Below are 24378 nucleotides of genomic sequence, written 5' to 3' on the forward strand. Positions count from 1 at the left end.
TCAATTTTTTTTTTTTCAATTTTTCACGTAGACCCTTGAAGTCAAGCCATTAAAACCAAACATGGTAAAAAACTTAATTTACATCCATAACTTTGAATAGGAGCATTAAAAAATATTAAAACAATGCCTTCAAAAAATGAAACATTTTAGCAGCTGCTGTCATTACTTTTGGAAAAGCATTAATAATTTTGCCTCTGTTTTTTGTTGGAAGCAATGCATGCTGGGAAAATGCAAACCAAGACTGTGGTGAAATATCATTGTGTGCTCAGACGTCTGATAATAGCGACTGTAGGAAAGGGTGTGGCTCCACAACATCTCTCACTTTGCTGGTGGAAATGTAAGCTGGTGCCACCACTTTAGCATAATCTCTTCAAGAGTCACCTGCCATCCAAAAATGTGGAAACTCACTTAAACTCTGACATCTTTTTAGAAGGGTCACAGAAGGGGGCACCTGGGTGGCTCAGTCAGTTAAGTGCCTGATTTCGGTTCAGATCATGATCTCGCAGTTTGTGAGTTCGAGCCCTGCATTGGGCTCTGCGCTGACAGCTCAGAGTCTGGAGCCTGCTTCTGATTCTGCGTCTCCCTCTTTCTCTGCCCCTCCCCTGTTCATGCGCTCTCTCTCAAAAATGAATAAATATTTTTAAAAAAATAGAAGGGTCAAAGAAGATACCCCCCGCCGCACTTCAGAAAGACTGGGAAACAACCCAAGTGCCCATCTCCAGGAGGGCAGGTGAATAAACTGTGCTATTTTCACAGCAATTTGGATGCTTTCAGCAATATAATAAATGGGCTCTTCCTAGAAAATTACGTACCCTTTTTTGGTTCTTTAAAAAATTGAAATTGTGTTTTTTAAGATTACATGCAGGTGCAGAAGAACTTACTGAAAAGATAAAGCAAAGGAACGCAATATAGGGGTTTTGGTCGATGGCAGTGACATTGGAAAAGGGGGCCATAGAAGAGAGCTGTACGTGACGCTTATGCTCCTAGTGTTGGGCGGTGGGCTCCCTGGTAATTTTTATGTCCTAATAAGCCAGGGACCAAACAAGCAGCCAAACTAATATAAGCCAGCAATGACTCAGTAATGACCCAGAGTCCTGTACCAGGGATTAATCCCATTGTGTGCACCTGAGCTGACGCAATGCTACATAAATATCAAATACAAACACATGTACACACCGAAATCGGGATACAGGGGGCATCAGAGCTCTCCCATCCTTCTGGCTGGGGGCACTTCTCCGTAGGCCACCACTGTCCCCAGGATCCTCTTGAGACATTCCAGAAGACACAATCAACGTAAGCACATAATAGGTTTTCAGACGGCTGTGTATGTGTAACTACACCCACATCCCAAAGAAAAAGTGTAAAGGTTTGCTTTAAAAACTATCGGCTCTAAAATTTAACCTTGAGGCACCTGGCTGTCTCAGTCGGTAGAGCACGGGAGTCTTTATCTCCCGGTGGTGAGTTCAAGCCCCACGTTGGGGGTAGGAATTACTTTTTTTTTAAGCCATAAATCCCTTAACCTTGAGTGATCTCAGCTGGCATCACACAGCCATCCCTAAAATCAATTCACAACTTGAAAATCAGCGGGAAGTTGGAGATGAACAGCTCAGTTTTTGAGAAAAGTAAAAATGCTCCCCCCGCAGACCCTGCCCCCGCGATCTGCCAAGGTGACCCCCAGGAGACGCGGTAAGTGCGGCTGCCGGTCCGAACCACAGAGTAAAAACTCTCACCACCCGCGCCGTTAGAAACGCAGATTCCCAGCCCCCCTCCCCCCGGATTCAGCGCCCAACCCGGGTCCTTTCTAACAAGGGCCCTCACGTGACTCGCAGGTTTGGGCAAGCTTAGGGTGCAGCTCCCCAATTTGTAGAAAGTAAACACCTGAGGGATGTAGGTGGCTCCCTCGCTCCCTGTGGGATGTCGTTAACCTGATGCAAGGAGGGGTCCCCCTCGGGTCCCATCAAGGTCCCAGCCAGCCTGAGCTTGAACGCCAATTAGCTCAGCCCCTCCCCCCGCGGACCACGCCTCAGTCACCTGCCGCGCAGGCCACGCCTCTGTTGGCCCCGAGGCTTCTCGCGTGTGGTCTTAGACCCGGGGCGCCAGAGTCACCCGCGGGGGATGGGGTTTGGGGAGCGCTGTCCAGAAACACAGATTACGGGGCCCCGCCGCCTGACTCCAAAACTTTCTGAAAGCGGCATTTTTAATGGGCTCCTCCATAAAGTGGTTCATCTGCCGATGGAGGCTCTGTGGCCTCATTTAAATTTTAAATACCAATGTGCTGGAGGTCGAGCTTCTCAGCCTTGGCTGCGCGTCAGAATAACCTGGGGAGCTTTAAAAAAAAAAAAAAGAAAAGAAAAAAACCCCACCAATGTCCGGGTTTCAGCCCAGACCAATTAAGTTGGAATCTAAAAGCACGGCCCGTGCAGCAGCGGCGGCCGTGGGATCGCCTGGGAGCTCGTTAGAAATACCGAAGCTCAGGCCCCACCCCAGACCCACGGAGTCAGAATCTGCATTTTAACGAGATCCCCAGTGATTCGCGCGCACACGCAAGTTGGAGGAGGGCTGTGCCTCTGAAATTTTAATGGGCAAACGAATCACCTGGGGATCTCGTTAAAATGCAGACACGGTTTCTCCAACTTTAATGTGCATGCGAGTCACCTGGGGAGCTTGTTAAAATGCAGATTCTGATTCCGCGGGTCTGGGGTGGGGCCCGAGAGTCTGCATTTCTAACGAGCTCTCAGGGGGTGTGGGTTGCAGGGGCGCGGACCTCGCTTCCCCGGGACCCCCGGGGTCTTGGCTCCGGGCCAATCAGCCGTCAGGGTGCTTGATAAATCGCCCTGCTCGGCGGAGGCGCAGGATCGCCGGGACATGCGCGCTCTAGGCGGGGGGTGGGGGGGAAATTTCCGAACTCCGGGAAGCGGTTGCGGGAGGCCGGCCGCTCGCGGCGCCGCGCGGGGGCCGCGATCCGCTCGCCATGTCGCGGCGCAAACAGGCCAAACCACAGCACCTGAGCCGGGAGGAGCCGCGGCCCGCGCGCCCGGAGTTCGCCGAGACGGCTCCCGAGGCAGCGGGGGTGCCGGGTGAGTAGCGCCGCAGACGCGCCCCCGGGGGCTGCGGGCAGTTTCTCGGACGGTCCGGGAGCCGCGTGGGTGCCAGGCCTGGGGCGCGGAAGGGCGGGGGCGCGGACCGCGGCGCCCCAGCCGTGCGCCCCCGCAGATTACACGCCTTGTAAATCCTCTCTCCGGGGGGAAGCCGCGCGGCCCCCGCAGGCGCTAGGAAATCGCGGACCTTCCCTCCCACGCGCTGGGTGGGTCCTCCGAGGCCGTGTTCGGGGCGCGCCCGCCCGGGTCCTGGCCCCGCGCGCTCGGCGCTGGCCTGGGGCCGTGCGCCCGGGGAGGGTTGGCGTTCTGAGCGCGGCGTCCCGGGGAGGGACGGGGATTTCCGAAAGACGCCTGAGTTTCTGCGGCAGCCTGGAGCCGGGTGCTGGGGAGGGACACGGCAACGAACCAGCAGGCAAAATCCCGGTCTTCCTCGAGCTTATGGCCGAGTGGGGTCTCACCTCGAAATAGAGCGGTGAGGCGTAAGGCGCGTTAGGGGGCAGCGCCGGCTGCAAACCTCCTGAAGCGGGGGAGGGGGTATTTCAGATGCATCGTCGGGGGGGGGGGGGCTCCCCGAGGTGGGCCTCGTCGAAGGGGGTGAGGAAGAGGTTTGGAGATGGTGGGGGGAAGAGAGTCAAAGGAGGAGGAACCGCAAGTGTAGAGGCCGCGGGGAGTCATCGAGGCTGCAGCCTGGGGTGAGGGGTCCCTAAGCGCTCCAGCAAGGACTTCACCTTCACTCCAAGCGCGGCTCTGGAGGGAGGGGTGTGTTGAGCCGAGCAGCGCCGCCGTACGACTCCGCGCGCGCACCCGCTGCCCAGCGGCCGCAGGGCGTCGGAGGCCCTGCGCTGCCCTAAACCGTCAGGGCGGTATTTCTCGCTCTGTGGTCAGTGGAGCCTCCGCCTCAGAAGAGCGGGCGGGCGGGGAGCCTTGCGAACTCGCTAAATTCCTCTGTCCGCCCTTCGGCACCGCCCCCATTGGAATCTCTGGGGTGGGTGGGGTGGGGTGGGGGAATCTGTATTTCTAAGATAATCTTGTTCCTCAGATGAAGATAATGTAAATCCTCGCCCGATCTCCTCTCTCTGCTCTTCCCCCGCAGTTAGTTGATAATCTATTTTCTTACTTCTAAGGGAACTTTCTTCTCTCTCTCCCTCTGCGTTTTCTCGGCCCGGGAAGGGAGCAGGCCATCTCGGGGTCAGACCCCCGCCAGTGCAGGTCCGGGTGGTGCGCTTCGATGACCATATACCCAAGAAGGTAGTGGAGAGAAGAAACTTAATGAAGCTACTCCTGAGATCGTAGTGTCGAAAACTGAAATTTGGCTGGGTGGAATGACCGTTAACCAAAATACCCTTTGTGCCCAAGGCCTCTGATGGACACAGATTGCCATTGATGGACAGCAGGGCGGGCCCCTGCTGATCCTCTAAGGAACTGGGGGTGTTGAATCTTTTGGGGGGAAGCCATTATGAAAGACCATAACCTGAATGACCCCTGACTGTTGCTCAGCGCCTTGGGCCCTTCTCGGATATAGCGAAGACTCCTGAAGACCACCCCCTGTTTAGAAGTATGGCGGTGGTCTATATTGTGCGGTTCGTGGGGTGCCCCTGTGGGAGCCAGGCATCATCAGAACTAAGCACCAGCCACCACTGCAAAGAAGAAAAAACCTTCCAACTGATGTGGTTTTCCCCCTGCATGTTAGGTCTGTCAAGCTGAACAAAAGGCCCACCTCCTTTTTGAGGTTCGTTGAGGTCTTACTTTGTTTTAAGGTTAGCAGGGCTGGTTAATTGGCACATGGTTTTGCAACGCAGATAAGCTTTGGAAGGAATGAAATACAGCAGGTCAATTGGTGGACGTGAACAGTGACGTGTTTAAAAAAAGCGGGGGGGGGGGGCGGCGCCTGGGTGGCTCAGTGGGTTAAGCCTCCGACTTTGGCTCAGGTCATGATCTCCCAGTTCGTGAGTTCAAGTCCACATCAGGCTCTGTGCTGGCAGCTAGCTCAGAGCCTGGAGCCTGCTTCGAATTGTGTCTCCCTGTCTCTCTGACCTTCCCCTTCTCACGCTGTCCTTCTCTCTCAGAAATAAATAAAAAATAAGAAACATTTAAAAAAATTTTTTTAAAAACCCGAGGGTAATCTTCTAAAAGGAACAGCAGTTTTTTATAGAGTTAAAGTGTCCGCTGTGCTAAAAGGGGTTCTGTCACCCCCCACTTTCAGATTAGAAGGGACTCTGCCCTGGCTGTGCCACGCTCCAGAGAATGTGGCCTTTGAGCTTTCACTGGTTTCCTGGATGTTTAAAAGTGAAGGAAGTTCCTTTGGGGGGGGGGGGGGGGGCTTCATGCCATTCCACATTTTACCTGGGTGCTGCTTTCTACCTTTGAAGAGTTTCTTGATCACTTTGATCCATCAGTCTCTTCTGCCTGTTTCCACATTTTCGTGGCACAAGGTGTTTCTCTCCTGTGGAGAATCGTGGCTCACATGTATACACGTCAACAAAAACCATAATGACGATCTAGTGTTGACTTCTGTACCAGGTCCTTTTACGTATATATACGAAGACTTCATCTAAACCCATGAAATCAGGGCTGTGATCCCCATTTTAGATACAGAAATTGAGGAATAGGGAAGTGGAGTAACTTCTCAGGGGCCACACAGCAAATAAATGATAGAACTGAAATTTGAAACTTAGCAGCTGGCTTCCCAGTCTGTTCCCTAAACTTCTGTGCCTTATGACCTCTCGCTTCGATTTCACTTTTCAATCTTCCTTGTTATCTGTGGGATTAAAAACCTTCAAGAATTTGACCGCATTCTTTAATATGCATTGCTAGGTAGAGTGCAAGGTTTGGGGTTTTCTTCCGGGGCACAGAGTGATGGGTTTCAGACCTGGAACGTGTGGGTTCTGATCAGCTGAAGATTTCTAGCCCTGCAACCTTCAGTGTCTCTTCTGAGTTTCTCAGAGTTCTCAAAAGTGTGGGTGCCAAGGGCCCCTGGGTGGCTCAATCAGTTAAACGTCCAGCTCTTCGCCTCAGGCCAGGATCTCCGTTTGTGAGTTCAAGCCCTGCATCTGGCTCTGTGCTGAGAGTGTGGAGCCTTCTTCAGATTAGGTCTCCCTTTCCCTGCACGCTCGCATGGTGCGTGCACGCGTGCCCAAAAATGTTTTAAAAAGTGTGGTTGGCAGATCAGCATCAGCTGGGAACTTGGCAGATATGAAAAATTACCAGCTCCACTCCAGATCCACTGAACCACTAAAGGTGGAGTTCAAGCCACCTGTACCTTAACAAGCCCTCTAGGTAGTCCTGAAGCACTTGTTTAAGAAGGTTGCGTGGGCGCTGGGCTCCTATTTTAATGTGCACAGGAATCGCCTGGGGATCGTGTTAAAGGGCAGATTGATTCTGTTGGTCTGGGACCTGAGGGTCTGCATTTCTAAGGTCATGATCTCCCGCTTCATTTTGCAAGACTGCCTGGTGGCGGGCTTTGTCCTGGGGTTCTCTCTCCCTGCCGCTCCCCTGCCCTCATTTGTTCTCTCTCTCTCTCTCCCCCAACAAATTTTTTTTTGGTTCCTGGGGTCTGCCCTTAACCCCACCCCCAATCCTAGTTATCTGGGATGGGCGCTGGGAAGCTACATTTAAAACCTACAGCTCTTGGGGGGCCTGGGTGGTTCCGTCAGTTAGGCAACCGACTCTTGATCTCGGCTCAGGTCAGGATCTCAAAGTTTGTGGGATCGAGCCCTGCATCAGGGTCTGCGCTCACAGCACACTCTCCTTCTTTCTGCCCCATCCCTGGCTCATGCTCTCTTTCAAAATATTTCAGAAATAAAACCCACGATTCAGATGATCCTGGTCTAGGCGGGGGGCTCTCCGGTACATTGTAGGATGGTTAGCAACACCCCTGGCCTCTACTCCCAGATGCCACTGTCCTGTATGTGTGCACATAGGACTATCAAAAAGATCCCCAAGCATTGCCAGATGTCTCCTTGGGGGCAAAATGACCCTCCGTTGAGAGGCTCGGGACTAGGTCCCTTGTTCGTATCCTGGTAAGGGACTTTGAGCACCACCACTATTCAGATGTGACCTCTGCAGCCCTTTATTCCTGAATAATGTTTACAAGGCACCGGCTGGGTGACCTACTGAGAATTTACAATGTGCATTTCTTAACCCTACCACTCCATGGCAGGTTAGTGATCCCTTTTTCGAGGGTAAACTGAGGCTCAGACAGATTAAGTTGCAGACAGCAAGTCACTGAGCAAGCCCCGTGCCTGGAGTGGAGGCCCTCACCAGTGTGCTTGGTGGCCTCTCCTGGTAAGAGGCTTACCCGTGGCAAATCGTTCCCGGAAGATGGGATCCACCTTTACCTGGAGCGAAGAGAGTCCCGGTCCTTGGCCTCTAATTCGTATAGCAGTCAGGTCAGGATGTAGGTTTGTTGAGACCTCAGACCTTGACGGCAGCTTTTGTTTTTCCTTGAATTTAAATCTATTTGGAGAGAAATCACTTTATCTTCTAGGAATACTTGTCCTTGTGACAGAAAATTTTAAACCTCCACATGAGCTCAAACGACGTGAAATGATGGGACCCGACCCACAGAAATGTCCATTTCACACGGCTCTGCCGTCCCAGCAGCAGAGGACACCGCGAACTCCCACGTATCTGGTGCTGGGCCTCAGAAATGACAACGTGGCCAGTCTCCCTTCTTCTGGCCAACTATTCAGCGGCCCTGGATTACTTTGAAATGAATCTGATACCTAGGACTTGTAAATATCCATCCCTGAATGATGAGGAAGCTCTTTCATCTTTATACCCTAAAAAAAATCCCTTATCAAACCTTGAGGGTTCATGCTTCTCATGCTGTTGAATGGCTCTTACAGAATGTTTAAATCAGGATCCAAAGAACCTCCAGATACCAGAAATCATCCTCTCCAGTCTTTGACTCTGGTTTTTTCCTCTCCATCTTTAAGGGATGTGTTGAAACAGTGGTCTTTTGTATAGAAGCTCTGTGGGGCTGAAATGTGGCCTGTGGTCTGTGACCTGCTGAATGGAGACCAAACAAATTTAGAAACTGAGAAAGCTTCTACAAGTACCTTGATGTTGGGGTGCCTGGGTGGCTTAGTCGGTCAAGGGTCCGACTTCAGCTCAGGTCACGATCTCATGGTCAGTGAGTTCGAGCCCCGTGTCAGGTTCTGTGCCGACAGCTCAGAGCCAGGAGCCTGCTTCGAATTCTGTCTCCCTCTTGGCTGCTTCCCCGCTCGTGCTCGTGCGCACGCTCTCGCGCGCGCGCTCTCTCTCTCTCTCTCTCTCTCTCTCTCTCAAAAGTGAATAAACGTTTTTAAAAAAAAAAAGGTAGCTTGATGTTGCTAAGGCACCTAACTTTGTCATTTCTAACAACGTTTGGCCTTTTGGGTCCTATTTCACTTGTAATTTTGTAATTTGTGTTATAATTTATAAAGATGTCCACGTGTGATGGATCAGAGCATTTCTACAAACTGCATTTTCCCTGGGTCATTTGAGAAGCCCTGTTGCAAGTGCTGCCTCCCGGATCTCGTCAGTTGCGCGTCATGTTACCTTGTCCCTGTATTTCCTGGAAGTTGGTAGTTCAAGAAAGGACTTCTGTTAGGCCGGAGTGTACGTGGCTTTCAATTTTTAATGTGTGGCTTTTATTTTTTCCAAGTGTATCCTAAGACCTACCACGGTGCTTCCATTTGAGAAAGTAACAGTGCTTTTGTTTGTTTGCATTTCAGCTTCAGAATTAGATAATGATCCCAAACCAACTTGTCCCTCCGCCGACAGCGGTGATGCTCCGAAAGCCCCTGCTGTGGCTCTGGCCCCAGAGTCGAAGGAACAAACGGTGATGCTCGGGGAAAGGACCTTCAACTGTTGCTATCCAGGTGAAGCACAGACCTGAGCGCGCGGAGCCCCCTCTCTGCGCCGGGCACTGGCCAGCGAGCTCTGCCTGACTTCACCGGCTAAGTCCCTGCTCTGTGCTCCCACGCGGTCCCGGCACGGGGAGCATTCTGCATGTTCCAAGTGTCCTCTGGTATCTGAGCTCTGCGTGACTTCCCAGAACTGCAAATTTCTAGTAGCTTCCTTTTTGAGCTTCCTTATTTTTTTATAAGACTTTTTTTTCCAAAATTTTTTTTAATGTTTATTTTTGAAAGAGACCGAGCATGAGTGGGTGAGGGACTGAGGGAGACACAGAATCCGAAGCAGGCTCCAGGCTCTGAGCTGTCAGCACAGAGCCCGACGCGGGGCTCGAACCCACAGACAGTGAGATCATGACCTGAGCCGAAGTGAGACGCCTAACTGACTGAGCCTCCCGTGTCCCCTTGAGCCTCTTTGTTAAGAAAAGCTGATTTTTTTTCCTTCCAGGTTGCCACTTCAAAACTGTTCACGGCATGAAAGATCTGGACCGTCACCTGAGAATCCACACAGGTAGGTAGCCATTCGTTTGTTCGAAACTTTAACGTTTGAAAAACGGATATGAATTTAAGTGCTGGCACGGAGTGTGGTAAGCAGGCCGGGAGTCGTCTCTGCCTCACAAAGTCCTCTGGCGCGGTGGGCTGTGACCTCCAAGGTCAGAAGCTAGGGGAAGTGTGCTGGGAGATCAGACAAAGGCTATTCACAAAGGGATTCGTGCCTTAGTATATGTGCTGCCGAAGCGAGCACAAGGGATTCGTGCCTTAAAGTATGAAAGACCGCTAAGTAACCAGACAAGACCAGGAACATTCCAGCAGAGAGGGCAGCAGGTGCAGAGGCTCAGAAGGCACAAAATGAGCGAGAGCTAGGTTGGTGGAGGGAGGGCTGCATGGAGGCCCTGTGGCCCCAGTACATCTCTGATGAGAAGAATGAGGTTTCTTCTTCAAGGTTCCTTGAGAGCAGCCAGCTGCTGAGAAAACAGAAGGTGGGCGGGAACAGAAGAGTTGCCGTGATCTATAAGTGGGGTCTGCACACTGCGGGCCAAGTCTAGCCTGGGAAGCTCATTTGTTGTCTGTGGCTGCTTTGGCCCCACGGCGGCATCATTGAGTAGTTGCTAGAAAGACTCTATGGTGCACAGATGTCTAAGATATTGACTGTCCAGCTTTTTACAAAAACTTTGCCCACCTTTGGTCTCAGATGTAGACCCGGTCCCAGCTCATGGGAATTAAGATCTTGATTGGCCTGTGGGCCTCCTGGCTGGCTCAGTCAGAAGAACCTGCGACTCTTGATCTCGGGGTTGTGAGTTCGAGCCCTACATTAGGTATAGAAATGACTAAGGATAAAAACAAATTTTAAAAGATACTGGTCTGGTAGCTCTTAAAGAAACTGAACTAAGTGGCTTAAACATAATGCAGTTTCTCTCAAGTAGGACTTAAGAAGTGTGTACTCCACAGCTGGTAGAATGGCTCTATCATCCTTAACATAGAGCTTCATCTCCAAGGCAACTGCTCTAGCGCTCGGATTCTGTTACCTACTGGGCAACAAGAGTCAAGGAGAGGCTCACGGCATCCCTCCCTCGGGCCATGCCCCGCCCTCCCCACCCCCAAGCAGAATCCCTGGTGACCTGTGCGATGGGATGCGACCAAGCAGAACTTGGTCAGGGCCACATCCAGCATCAAGGGAGGCTGGGGAATGGTTTCCAGAAGGACAGCCTTCTGCCCAGCTGAACTTAGGAGTTCCAAGAGGTGGATGGCTTTCTGGGCAGTTAGTGGTCTCTGTCTGAAATGGGCGTTGTGCTGTGCAAATAAGAGTATGAAGGGTCCTTTTAGCAGGGGAAGAGTAGGTCATGAAAGGCCTCTTCGTGAAGCAGGTTTTTGATCTTCACCTTGAACGTCCAGGCTGCCAGCACGAGGGCAGCAAGAACATGCAGATGGCAGAAGCCAATTGAACAAAGCGGAGACCCCACCAACATGGCTGGTTTGTCACTGGGTCCTGACCAGCCCTCCTCCGTGGGGGCCATGCCACTGCTGCCTAGTGGGTGGGGCGGGAGGTGCTGCCAGATTGCTACCTTGCACAGGACAGGCCGTACGGCCAAGAACTCCCAGACCCCAAATGAACAGTACCAGGATGGACCGAGAAAGATAGGCAGAGGCTGGATTAATAATCTGTGAGAACAAGAGAGCATGGTGGGGATACAGAAAGCAGGCAAAGCCCTGTCCTTGGTAGGGTTCAGCGTCTTATCCATCCAGAAGGGGGGTGGACAGATGGCTTCCCTGTTTGGTAATTGGGCTATTTGTGTCCAAGGCAAATGCTCTAGTTGTCTGAATTTCTTCACCAGTGAAAACTAGAAGGGTCTGGGGCGCTCACAGCCTCTCTCCCTCAAGGCATGATGGAAGGTAGTATCCCTAGCGATTAATGGAATAGTGAGAGCTAACTAATGGTGGCTTTCAAACCAAGGTGTTTGTCTTGCGACAGGCCAAAATAAGTATGGCGGGTATGCCCATGGTTCAGGGGAGTCAGGCCCTGCTATTACTTTGACATCCCAAGGATATAGCTTGCCTCGGCATGACCTCAGGAGGCTTCCTGCCCCCTTCAAGGTACAGCCTGCAAGTTGCAGGTCACTTGGGTTCATGTCTGATGGGCTAGAACTTTGTCACATGGCTACTTTTTCGCTGTGGGAATGGAGACTGACAGAAGTCTTGACTGTGGCCACGTGGCCAGCTTATAAACCATTCTATCTGCAAGAAAAAGCAATACATGAGCCAGATGGCATCCCTGAGATGTGTGACGATGGGAGGGCGGTGGTGGGGGTAGGGGAATGATGTGTGCAATGTGTGCAGGTGATCAGTTAAGGCTTCAGCTGGACCTTTGCCAAGTGGATAGATCAGTGGATCTCAAAGCACTGTTCAGAGCTACTTTTACATGTAAGACTCAAATATCTCCCCCACCCCAAGTTTGTGTTTTATCTACAGTTACTGCATTAGAAATTAAAACCAGATGGGGCACCTGGGTGGCTCAGTCGGTTGAGCGTCTGACTTTGGCTCAGATCATGATCATGCAGTTAGTTTGTGGGTTCGAGCCCCACATAGGCTCTGTGCTGACAGCTCAGCTTGCTTTGGATTCTGTGTCTCCCTCTCTCTCTGCCCCTCCCCTGCTTGTGCTCTGTCTCTCCAAAATAACCAAAACAAAAAACAAAAAAAAAACAAAAACCCAGAGGTGCCTGGAGGGCTCAGTCCGATAAGCATCCAACTCTGGCTCTGGTCATGATCTCCCAATTCGTGGACCTGAGCCCAACATCAAGGCTCTGTGCCCACAGTGCGGTGCAGAGCCTACTTGGGATTCTCTCCTTCTGTCTGCCCCTCTCCTGCTTGTATACACATGAGCGCACACACTTCTGGAGATAAGCGGATATTTTAAAGTTTTAAGTTTAAAAGTCCTAGTAAGCCAGGGTGCCCAGCTGGCTCAGAGCATGCAACTCTTAATCTTGGGGCTGTAAGTTCAAGCCCCACATGGGGTGGAAAGATTATTAAAAAAAAAAAAAAAAAACCTTCCCTCAATACTTGAATACAGAGTAACTCCCCCAAAAATGTGACCAGTGGCATTCTCCGTACCTTTGCAAATCTCCTTGTTTAAAAGTCAGCTGGATTCTCACACCTGCAGGCAGTCCATCACCGTGCGTTTGGAAGTGTCTGAAGAATATCTGGCCTCTCCCATGTGGTTGGAAAGGGAATATTTTGTTGATAGCCTTTTTAGATAATTTTGCTTAATATTCTACCAAAAACCCAGCAAAGGGTGGTTTCTTAAGGATTAGTTGCTGTGTAGAATCTGTAACCGTATCCATAACCTTTTCAAACTGTTAAACTAAAATCCCTTGTTCTAATGACTCTTTGAATGGTTCTTAACCCCTGCTTGAATTTTCGGATGTCCTGCATTGGTCTCTCAGAAAATGCTACTTTACCGACTTAAGTGATTTTTTTTTTTTTTCCAAATGTTGACCCATTTCATAATCCCATAGGGGGAAAAAAATCCTGAATATGCCCAACCTCCTCAGAAACCTCTAAGAACCCGGAAGCTGTTCCCTCAGGGTAGGGGATCTGTTCTGAAATCCTAGCTTTGAGTTCAGAGCCAGGAGGTTATCATTTCAGTACTGGGAATTTTCCTCGCAATGACTGGTTCAAAATGACTCAGTTCATTCTGAAGAGAAGACTTGCCAGATGCCAGGCTTGGGAAAAAAAAAAAAAAAAAACCCATGGTTGGTGTGCTCTTTGAAGTCTAAATGGTGATAGCACCTAGCCTGCAACCCAGCAACCTTCCCCATGCCATTCTCCAGCCGGCCAGGGTTCTCAGGTTCATGGCCAAGTGCATTCTGTATACTTTGGGTTTCTTTAGCACGGTGTTTTTTTTTTTTGTTTTGTTTTTTTAAAACAGGCTTCAGGGGGAGCGATTTAATTGAAGCAATTTGCTGTTGGAAAAGTTACTCTGAAGGGAAATGAGCTCTGTGCTCCCTGAGGTGGGGGTGGGGGGTGAAGAGCATCCCTACTGTTGGCGGGGTGGGCATGGAGCTGGTGATTTGTACTCCGGCACCTGCACTTCTGCTTGGTCGTTCCTACAGCAGGTGTAAAGGTCAACAGTGAACAGTGGAAAGTCCCATCTTTGTGGTATGGAAATACTTTTGACTACAGACAAGAAAAGACTCTGCGACCCCCAGGCACTCAGACTGCACTTTGAGAACCTAGAGGGTGGAGTTTGAAAGGCAAATGTAGTAGGGTGGGGGTGCGGTGGGCACAGGAGTGGCTCAGAACGGGGCCTCTGTGTACCCAGAATGTGGGCGTGTCGCAGGCTTCTGTTTGGGGGGAGGAAATTCAAAAACTGAAGATCGTGGATCTTTTTATTACCTTTATCCTAAAGTTACATCTTCTCAGGGCTCCGGGGTGGCTCAGTCAGTTAAGCTATGACTTTGGCTCGGCTCAGGATCTCGAAGTTCTTGGGTTCGAGGCCCACATTGGGCTCTTCACTGTCAGCGAAGTGAATCCTCTCCTTCCCTCTCACTCTCTGCCCCTCCCTCATTCATCCTCTCTCAAAAATAAACATTAAAAAGTCCTGTTTTCTCTATTTACATCAAATGCCAGTTTATCCTGGATGAGGAAAAAGAAGCTTTTAATGCTTAGAGCAAGGCGAGGAGGGGTGGAGAGGGAGAGCAAGAACCCCAAGCAGGTTCCGTGCCGTGCAGAACCGGTCACGGGGCTCAACCCCACGAACCGGAAGATCGTGACCTATGAACCAAAATCCAGAGTTGGGTGCTTGACTAAGTCACCCGTGTGCCCCTCTCCTGGATGAAAAATTTCTATCGAAGTTAAGATGGTCCTGCCCTGCAGCACTTACTTAGTAAAGGAGGTGGATTCTAAGGTTTCTGTTCTGTGGTTTTACTTCCTCATTTGCTGGTGGCATCAGGGTTAATCAGTCATGAAAGGAATGGAGGCATATTTTTCTTTCCCTCTGCTGATGCAGTTAACTGAACGTGGACACCTTTTTCCTGGGCAACTCGGTAGAACATACCAGCAACGCTCTCGGCTTATGACTTTTTCAGCAGATGGAGAAGGGAGTGTCCATTAGAAGGGAGTGAGGACAATTTTACCTCGGTGACAACTGAAGACTGCTTGGCCCCTCCCAGTGTCCCCCAGAGTCAGTCATTGCTCTACGCCTTGTGGTCTTCTGTTCGGGACCCGGCCAATGCAGCAGCCTCTGCCAGATAAAGAGGGTCTTGACCTTTTTTTTTTTCCCCCCTGCTGTGGACCCTTCCCACAATGTTTTTAAATGCAATAAAATGACATTAAACTATATTTCAGTACAATTTCCGTGTTAAATGTGTGGTATTTAAAAAAAAAAATAACATTTTTGAGAGACTAGGGAAGTGGGGGATGTGGGGGAGAAAGACCCAGAATCCGAAGCAGGCTCCGGGCTATCAGCCTAGAGCCCCATACGGGGTTCGAACTGTGAGATTGTGACCTGAGCCGAAGTCAGAAGCTTAACCTACTGAGCTCCCCAAGCACCCTGTGTGGCATCTTAAGATGCTATAAACCCTTGTTCTCCAAACTGTAGCAAAGACCAGAAGTGGCAGCCTCACCTAGGAGCTTGTTAGAAGGGCTGAATCTCGGGGCTAACCCGGACACCATGCAAACTACATTTTTGCTCTTTCTGTAAATTCTAAGAAGTAGATGTTGGTCAAAGGGTAAAAACTTGCAGTTATAAAATGTATGCATTCTAGGGATCTAATGTACAGTGTGGGGACTGTTCAGTTACTATCCTATACTTGAAAGTTGCTAAGGGTAGATCTTAAATGTTCTCACCACCAAGAAAAAGGGGGCGGGGATTCTCTGAGGTGACGGGGGTGTTAACTTGCAGTGGTAATCCTTTAATAGATACACTCGTATTAAGCCGTCACGTTGTATACCTTAAAATCACGTCGGTTATATCTCCAAGCTGGAACAGACTGCACAGTGATGAAGCCTTCCTCACCCCTGCATTAGTATGTGCAGACACAAACCCTGTTTAATGTCCAATCAGCTACTAGATTCTGTCTTCATTATGAAGTAGTGATGAGAATAAATGATGCTTCAAGAGACCCGCAGCAAGCGTAATATGGTGTGAACATGGTTCCTGTGTATCGACCAGTGTCTCCAGTACCATTATTAGTCGAGTTTGTTGACTGCACAATTGGTGGAAATACTAAATTCCAGTTAGAGGTAGTAATAAAAATCGTTTCCCATACAAGATCTCGGACCCCCTAAACCATATCCCCAAGCCCTAAATTAAGCACCCGTGTTCTGGAATGTTACCGGTCATCCTGGGCAAGAAAAATACGAGGCAAACCACACCTTGGCTTTTAAAAGCCCTTGCCTGGGGGTACCTGGCTGGCTCACTCAGGAGAGCTTGTGACTCTTGATCCTCAGGGTCATGAGTTCAAGCCCCATGCTGTTGGGTATCAAGATTACTTCAGTAAAACTTGAAAAAAGAATTTGCCTGACTCATCAACTTCAATTTCAGTGGGCAGTGCAAGTCACCTGCCTAAGCCTGTGGTCAGTCATGGGGACAGGGAGGCAGAATTCTCCTGAGGGTAGGGGATGGTGAACACTTGAGCAGTAAATCGTTCGCTTTGGGGTACATCTCTGACCTAGCCGTTTTAATGGCCACTGATCTGTTTTCTCCTGGTTCAGACTTTGAAATCTGATCTATTCCTAATCCATTGTCCATGTTATCAAGTCTTAATTTATTGGGGGTAAAGTTCTGCATAGGTCACGATGGACTTGATGTCCCGCCCCCTTCCTCTTTTCCAGAGTCTGTTGGAATTGTCAATCAGGTAGATGGTCTTGTCTCCCATCCCTGCCCTGGGGACATTGGGCAATAATCAGAAGACCTTTTTGACACTTAAAACTAGAGATGGAGATTCTACTGGCCTCTAGTGGGACCCGGTCACGGTCGCTGCTGAATGTCCTGCAGTGCACAGGAGAGTCTCCAGGGAAGAACTACTTGGCCAAGAAGGCAATACTGAGATTGAAGACCCTGTGGAGTATTGGCATCTTCTACTTGAGCGAGTCTCTTTTCCTATCTGTTGTATATTTATATGGATCAACTGTTGCGTGTCTTGCTTGCTTCTAGTTTATTGAATTGCCTACAGTTTGCTTTTAGCCTTTTGTTAAAAATGAACTCCAGTCTGTAAACATTCCTCTGAAAACAGAGATAGGCTGTAGGCTTTGATACATGGAGCTCTCCTTGTTTATCTCTAGGGAACTTGTAATCTGATTTTGCTTCTTGAACAAAAATGGTTTTAAAATACGATGGGTGACTCCGTTGAGCATCCGGCTCTTGATTTCGGCTCAGGTCATGATCTCAGGGTGGAGTGAGTTTGTGCTCTGTGCTGGTGGCTCAGAGCCTGCTTGGGATTCTCTCTCTCCCCCTCTCTCTCCCTGCCCCTCCCCAACTCAAACTGTCCATCTGTCTCTCAAATAAACTTTAAAAAATATATGCTGTGACTTTTGGAAAACCTTCTGTGAAACCGTATTAAATTCATCTCAGAAGCTTGAGTCCCATCCTCTTGGTTTTATCTTTTTGCCTGAATTACTTTGTGACTTTTACCATGATTGCTATTTTGCCTAACAGTTGATACTCTGTTTTCTAGCATTTTCCTAGAATATTTTTCTGTCCTAGAATATGTTTTTCCTAGAATGTTTCTACTTGTCATTTTTATTTATGTACCTTAAGAGCATTAAACTAACCCCTTAAATGTGTTAAAAACTTTTAACGGGAAAACTTAATCTATTTGTCTTATACATAGTTTGACTTTTACGAGTGTTCTTTTGCTTTTTTTTTTTATATTCCTCTTGTGGTTTGGAAGTAATAGTTTGCATTTTATTCTATCCCCCAGCTTATCTACTTCCTTTTTTCCTGATGTACACAGTTCAAGTGTGATGCTCTGAGTCATCAGCTGGCTTGACTTTCTCTTCCCACTCAACGCCAGTTCAAGTACAGGACTCTACATCAATAATTTCTGTAGGACTTTGCAGACACTGCTCCCATCTTGCCATCCAGGGTTGTCAGAGGAGCGATAAGCTGATCTGAGCATTTCTTTCTAAAAGCTGTAAGATCTTACTCTTCTGCCTCCACATAAGCCAGTGTAAGACCCGTGGCCATCTTTCGTGTTGAGAAATCACTGTTTTCTCTGTTGTGTCCTAGACCATCTAGAATTGGCCTTCATGTCTTGTATTTTCCCTGTTGTGCCTTTGGGCAGCCTTCTAGGAGATTCTTTAGCTCCTTCATCTAAGTCCTTTTTTGACCTTCTTTCTGCCAGTCAACGTGGAGTCTTGCGATTCCCAGGAGAATAGGAATGATTATGAAAATGAAGACTGTTTGCTTCTAGAACCTCAGGTTCTTGGTCATATCCTTGTGGGTCTGGTTTTCCCCCTAAGCATGTGTTCATTGGGTAGGTTTTTTTGTTGTTGTTGTTGTTTTTAAAGCATGTGATCTGGGGCACCTGGGTGGCTCAGTCGGTTAAGCGTCCGACTTCGGCTGCAGTCTTGATCATCTCACAGTTTGTGGGTTCGAGCCCCGCGTCGGGCTCTGTGCTGACAGCCAGCTCAGAGTGTGGAGCCTGCTTCAGATTCCATATCTCCCTCTCTGTCTAACCCTCCCTGCTCATGCTGTCTCTCTCTCTCAGAAATAAATAAAACATTAAAAAAAATTTAAAGTATGTGATCAGTCTGAAGTGGCTGTACGGGAGGAATGGAACACTCTTTGGAGGAAATATTCTGGCGACAGGGTTCTGTTCTCCAGAATATCTCTGGCTCCTTGAGGCCTTTGCACTGTTGCTGTGGTTGTAAGCACCCTCACCTTCTAACAGCCTGGGGATAGACACCATTGCTGCTGTGGTTCGGTGCAAGTAAGGGAGGGAGTCACCCTGACCATTCTACATGGATCGTCAGCTGCTGAGCCAGAATGCTGTTCTAAGATCCCTACACTTGATCTCGAATACTTTAAATAATCCCTCCCCTTTTCCCATACCGGGTTTGGCCTATGATTTTTCCCTTCAGTCTGATTTTATTTAATCTGTTCCTTCGGATTCCTTAAAATTTGTGAGCCGCCAGCGAGTAGCCCACCTTCTCATTTCCCAGTGCACTGAACTACATATGGGCATTTGGACCGAAGGAAGAGGCAGACCCCGTATGCCCAGGCTACCATCTTGGTCAGATCTTTGCCGTCCTCTTCATAGAGAACCCTTAAAACCTTGAATCTTCCTTATGTGTTTGAAGGAGACAAACCACACAAGTGTGAGTTCTGTGACAAGTGCTTCAGCCGGAAGGACAACCTGACCATGCACATGCGGTGCCACACCAGCGTGAAGCCCCACAAGTGTCACCTGTGTGACTATGCCGCCGTGGACAGCAGCAGCCTTAAGAAGCACCTGCGGATACACTCGGACGAGCGGCCCTACAAATGCCAGCTCTGCCCCTACGCCAGCCGCAACTCCAGCCAGCTCACGGTGCACCTGCGGTCCCACACAGGTAGGTCCCTGACCTTGGAAACTTGTTCTCTAGCCTCTTAACCTTCATCTCCTTGAAACACAAGCATCTAAGATGACTTGATGGTCTAAGCAAAAGAATCGGAATTTTCTATGGTTTTTCACCAAGAAGACAACTTCCAGTAACACCTGGAAGTTGGACAGCTGGGTTCTCTATAACTTCGTAGACCACAGCTGGTGATGAGTACCCAAGACAGCCGTTAAGCAAAGGCTGTGTCCCCAAAGTCTCATGTATAAACTAGGCATTTCAGTCATTTTACAGAAGCCGATCGCCTGGCCTAATTCAGAAACGTGGCAGAATTAGTTGACGGGAACTGCAAATCCCAAGTTTCTAGTTGCTGGAAATCAGACTTTGCCAAGAGCTTTATCCTCCCTTGCTGAGACCCCTTTTGAATAACAATAGAAATACCAGCTCCTCAAGGCTCAGGAGAAATGGGGGTTGGGAAGCTCAAGAGGCTCAGAAAACTAGACTTTGCAGTGAATTCATAGAAGATGGTGAGCAGACTGAATATGCTGACATCTGAAACTAAGTAAATAAGTAAATAAACTTCCAGCAGACAAATGGGAGGCAGCCATGGAGTTGGGAGCCCATCTTTCCAGCCACTGTCTTACTACCCTGAGAGCTCTGAACTTGGAACTGGCATGTAGACTGCCAAGGCCACATAGCTCAGAGGAGAAGCTCAGGCCTCCATAGGCATTATGCCCCAAACTGCCCAGTAGCAGATAAAACTCAAAACACCTGTGTCTAATCCTAAACCAGACTACTCTTCCTAAATCTAAATCTCAATTATGGATTATAAGTCATGGCTGGAAACAAGTGATCTAAAAATGCACCATATCAAATCAATCCCGGAGTTAACCAAGTACTTGGGTAATGGTTTCCATTCTAATTGGTATCTACCCACTGGCAGAAATGTTGCATCGAAGAAGAGTTCTATGAAAAGGCAGTGAGAACAAAGTATGAATGAAAACCAGAGTTGCTGTTTACAAAGGTAAAGAAATTTCCCAGAGATTAGATGAAAAAAACTTGGATTTGTATAACTGAGAATAAGCAGCTGGAAGTTTGGTGTTACTAACTAGGTCTAGGAAAAAAAGTAGAAGTGAGAAAATCAAATGAGGAAGAATTTCCCAGTTCTAAAGAGCCGTGAGAATGGAAAGGGTTCACAGATGCCTTGCAGGACAGAGGGAGTGGATGGGCAGTGTCAAACCTAGGAAGACTTCTCAGTGGTTTTGGCTTCTAAGGGGACTGTGGAATTGTGCCCTCAAAGTTGGGAAATGATTTTGAAGGAAGAATTCTATACCCAGCTAAACTACCTGAAGTATACAAGTAGAAAGTATACAAAAATACGCAAGAAGTCAACACTTCCAGCCAGCATGCTAGTAGAAGTTCCTGGAAGATAAGCGGTCCTCCAGGGAGAAAACAAAATTTGGCATGAGATATTTCATGTATATTTGAATATAGCTGACGGAGATTGCAGTAAAGAAATCTCAAGATAATTCCTGTGTAGAAGGTTTTAGAGAAAATTAAGTCAGAAACTGAAACTCCACCAGAAATTTCATGTAAAATATCACCTAATTAAGAGACTGGATGACTTTTGAGATTATAGCAAGATTCTTTTTCCCTCCGCGCACAGTCCAGTCAAGAATTAAGCTAAACTGTGAACCAAAATAAGCACGGAAGAAAAGCAAATCCATTTGACCTTGATACTAATACTATATCACATGGTCCAGGTGTGACAGTGATCCTCCAAGGAGGTAAACGGAATTCTGGTCCAGTGTTTGGCTCTGGTGAACATGACCTATACCCAGTCATAAATTATAGTCTGATTCTAACACTGAAAAGAACTAGTTAAAGCCTGGGAGTTCCCTGGTCAGAATGTGAATGTTCTTGAACTTAAATGTGAAAATAAAGCTATCCTGACAAGTAGGGAGACATAGTGTGGTGAAGAGGAGGGAACCCTCAAGAAACCTCTCAAGCTGATGGACTAGAAGTCGGGAAGTTACTACCCCCCAGTGTAGGAGGTAATGCCAGAAGAGTAAAATAGGCACCCAATGATGGAGGGTGGGGGGAGGGGTGGATGTGTAGGATAACTGAGATCTTCATCATTGCTTATGTTTAGCTGATGATGATTAAAGTAGCAACGTCCAAAAGCCCTAAAACCCGTAGCGCCTCCAGAGTACAGAAGGAGGCTATGGATTTTCAGTGCTTGTTGCCTGGCAACATATTCCCGTGTCAGTTTTATAAGGAGAATTCAGTCCAGTCATAAACTATTGAAACTTGAGTGTTATAAGCCAATCAATTGTTATAATACGGCTTCAACATTATAGATAGCAGTTAGGTCCTAGTTGGGTTTGGAACAACTGTAACCTAAGTTGTACCCCATCCGTGTCCGATTTTGAGGTGCAGAATGAGAGTCTGGTTCAAAAGTAAAGTGACCTCATAAATACCGTGGCCTTGGATACCATGGTGCCTGAGTTCAAATCCCTGCTGTTTGACCTCCCTAAGCCTCCATTACCCCATCTGTTGAATGGGGTTATGGTACCTACTTCTAAGATCGTCGGGAGGAGAAGAGAAGGTCACGGACATGGTAAGTGGTGCTGTTAGGGAGTTACTAGTAGTTGGAGTTCAAGACCCAACTGTCTCTGCAGCCACAGGTATTCTGATGCATGTGTGGGGGGAGCTCTTTTGCCTGCCTGCTCTAATGGAAACACACCTTCCATTGTTAGGGGACACCCCCTTCCAGTGCTGGCTCTGTAGCGCCAAGTTCAAAATCAGCTCGGACTTGAAAAGGCACATGATCGTGCACTCGGGGGAAAAGCCTTTCAAGTGCGAGTTCTGTGACGTCCGCTGTACCATGAAGGCCAACCTCAAGTCGCACATCCGCATCAAGCACACGTTCAAGTGCCTGCACTGCTCCTTCCAGGGCCGGGACCGGGCCGACCTCCTGGAGCACAGCCGGCTGCACCAGGCCGACCACCCCGAGAAGTGTCCCGAGTGCAGCTACTCATGCTCCAGCGCGGCCGCCCTGCGCGTGCACAGCAGGGTGCACTGCAAAGACCGCCCGTTCAAGTGCGACTTCTGCAGCTTTGACACAAAGCGGCCCAGCAGCCTGGCCAAGCACATTGACAAGGTGCACAGGGACGAGACCAAAACGGAGAACCGGGCCCCGCAGGGCAAGGAGGGGCCCCACGGGGACAGCTCCCAGCACGTGGCCAAGATAGTGACCCAGAGGGCCTTCCGCTGCGAGACCTGCGGCGCCTCCTTTGTCAGGGATGACTCCCTGAGGTGCCATAAGAAGCAGCACAATGACCAGAGCGAGAACAAGAACTCGGACTTGGTCACCTTCCCGCCCGAAAGCAGTGCCTCGGGGCAGCTCGGCACCCTGGTCTCCACCGGGCAGCTTGACACATCCCTGGAGCCCAGCCAGTGCCTCTAGTTCAGCCAAGGAGGGTGGTCAGCTGTCTGGATTCCAGGCAAATAAATGCCCTCCGAGTTGAGACCGTCAAGCCAGACTTGAGCTGCCAGCTCCCGGGACGGCGGCCCTGACTTTCCAGGCCCTCGAGGACAGTGGCTGCTGTCGCTGGCATGAGAACCGACGCCAAAGCAACTGTGTGGAGACTGCCCCTCCCCATGGCCATCTGACCTCCGAGCATTGTCTATGCACGGACCCAGGCATCCCAAGGTGGGGGGTCCGTTGCACACCATTCTATCCAATAGGGATAGTTTTGTGATGGCTTCTGACCTTGAACCTAATCCATCTCTGATGAAATTCTTAAACTACTTAGACGGCATGGAAGATTGATGTGTGTGTACAGTGGGGAAGTTTAAGAGGGACAGCGGGCTACGTGGAGGGCCTGGGGTGGCTGGAGAAGTTCTATTTCTTAACCCGGGTGGTGGTGACGAGCGTTCGCCTTAAGCACTTGTAGGGTTCCTTTTAGCGATGTCTTATAATAAAATGACAGACTCCTCTGTAGGATGAGGTGAGAGGGACGCTCCATTTTTTCTTGACCTTCTTCCAGTAGACTGGTTCCCGCGTGGGGTTCCCCGCCCCATTCAGTAATGCATTCTGAATGCACCCGGCATCTCCAGCTCTCAGTGCTTCAGGGAAGCGAAATGCAGTTGAATCTGTAGGTGGCACCAAAGATCAAACTAACGCTACCTGCGTCTGCCGTTATGCGTTGTGAAACTCCGTTTCTGTGCTTCATGAAGAAAAGACTAGGGGCCCAGTGGGCCCCCGGCTTGGTTCTGGGACACATGCATGAGACCGCCTGAGCTTAGTCTCTCCTCCCAGTAAGCACTTGGCATTTGCTGCACCAACAAGTGAAAACCCCAACCTCTTGTAGATGGACATTTTGCTTGGCCGAAACCTAGGAGGGTTCTGGAAGGCCAATGGATATGTAATTTATCCAAAGCCGGTTTGTTCTTTGACACCTTTCCCTCACATCCGGTCTTTGTGCCCTCATCAAGTTAGACGTCTGTGCTTTTCAAACCAATTAAATGGATCTATTGTTTTTGGTAAACTAGGGGAGAAGGACGTGAAAATTTTTATAGATTGTTTACAGGGGAATAAATGATTTACTTACGAAATAGCAAGTCTGTAGCTTACTTGGTTATGAATTCTCTTGTTTGAACATATCTGATTGAAGTGTGGCATCAGGTGATTGATAAAAACACTGTCGGATCTCTTTGTTGCAAGAAGAAAAGATGAAAATGATGGAGACTCATGATAGAATTCATCCTTGCTTTGGAGCTGTGGTTTTCGATTGTTCAGGGGAAACGTCTGGTTACTGAATGCCAGTGCATTGTACACGTGCTGTTGTTACCTTTCTGCTCTTTGTCACGAGTCTTCTCTGTGTTTCTGTTGTAGTAGCGGGGGGCTGTTGACCTCTCAAGTGGGAACCCATATATCAAAATCATAAACGTTCCTCGAACTTTTGGTATCACAGCTCTTCAGATAAACCGGAACAGCCTTTTTGAAGGTATATTTTCCCCCCATTTTGTATGGACTTCACGGGTCTGAGATCCACCCTGGGTATCATCCAGCACATTTGGATTCCCTTTAGAGCAGAGGTCTGCCAAGAATTCCGGACCCAGACGGTAAATATTGGAGGCACTGTGGGGCCATCAGTTCTCTCTTGTGATGAAATTCTGGTGTTAGCACAAAAGCAGCCATAGGCTATAAGAAAAAGAAGGAACTATTCTGTGTTCCGATAAAACTTTATAAAATCGGGGCACCTGGCTGGCTCAGTTGGAAGAGCGTGTGACTCTTGGTCTCAGGGGTCTTGGGGTTGAGACCCATGTGGGGTGCAGAGATT

The 24378-nt window shown here is 49.0% G+C and overlaps 1 protein-coding gene across 2 annotated transcripts in view; it reads left to right on the forward strand.

The window, feature by feature from the left end:
• Window positions 1-23650, forward strand: part of ZFP64 (ZFP64 zinc finger protein) — a 93962-nt gene extending 70312 nt beyond the window's left edge. Inside the window, exons 1-5 of one of the 2 annotated variants that reach the window (XM_039229974.1) lie at window positions 2934-3077; window positions 8816-8962; window positions 9444-9506; window positions 18794-19045; window positions 21790-23650. In XM_039229974.1, the coding sequence (XP_039085905.1) occupies window positions 2972-3077; window positions 8816-8962; window positions 9444-9506; window positions 18794-19045; window positions 21790-22499 (1278 nt within the window). In that variant the 5' untranslated portion in view covers window positions 2934-2971 and the 3' untranslated portion in view covers window positions 22500-23650. Of the gene's footprint in view, window positions 1-2933; window positions 3078-8815; window positions 8963-9443; window positions 9507-18793; window positions 19046-21789 lie in introns of those variants that run through there. The other variant, XM_039229973.1, reaches the window with a different exon arrangement.
• Window positions 23651-24378: the final 728 nt, after the last annotated feature.

The sequence above is a fragment of the Hyaena hyaena genome, unplaced genomic scaffold (assembly GCF_003009895.1).
Source record: "Hyaena hyaena isolate Hyena2069 unplaced genomic scaffold, ASM300989v1 scaffold_42, whole genome shotgun sequence".
NCBI classification, from domain to species: domain Eukaryota; kingdom Metazoa; phylum Chordata; class Mammalia; order Carnivora; family Hyaenidae; genus Hyaena; species Hyaena hyaena.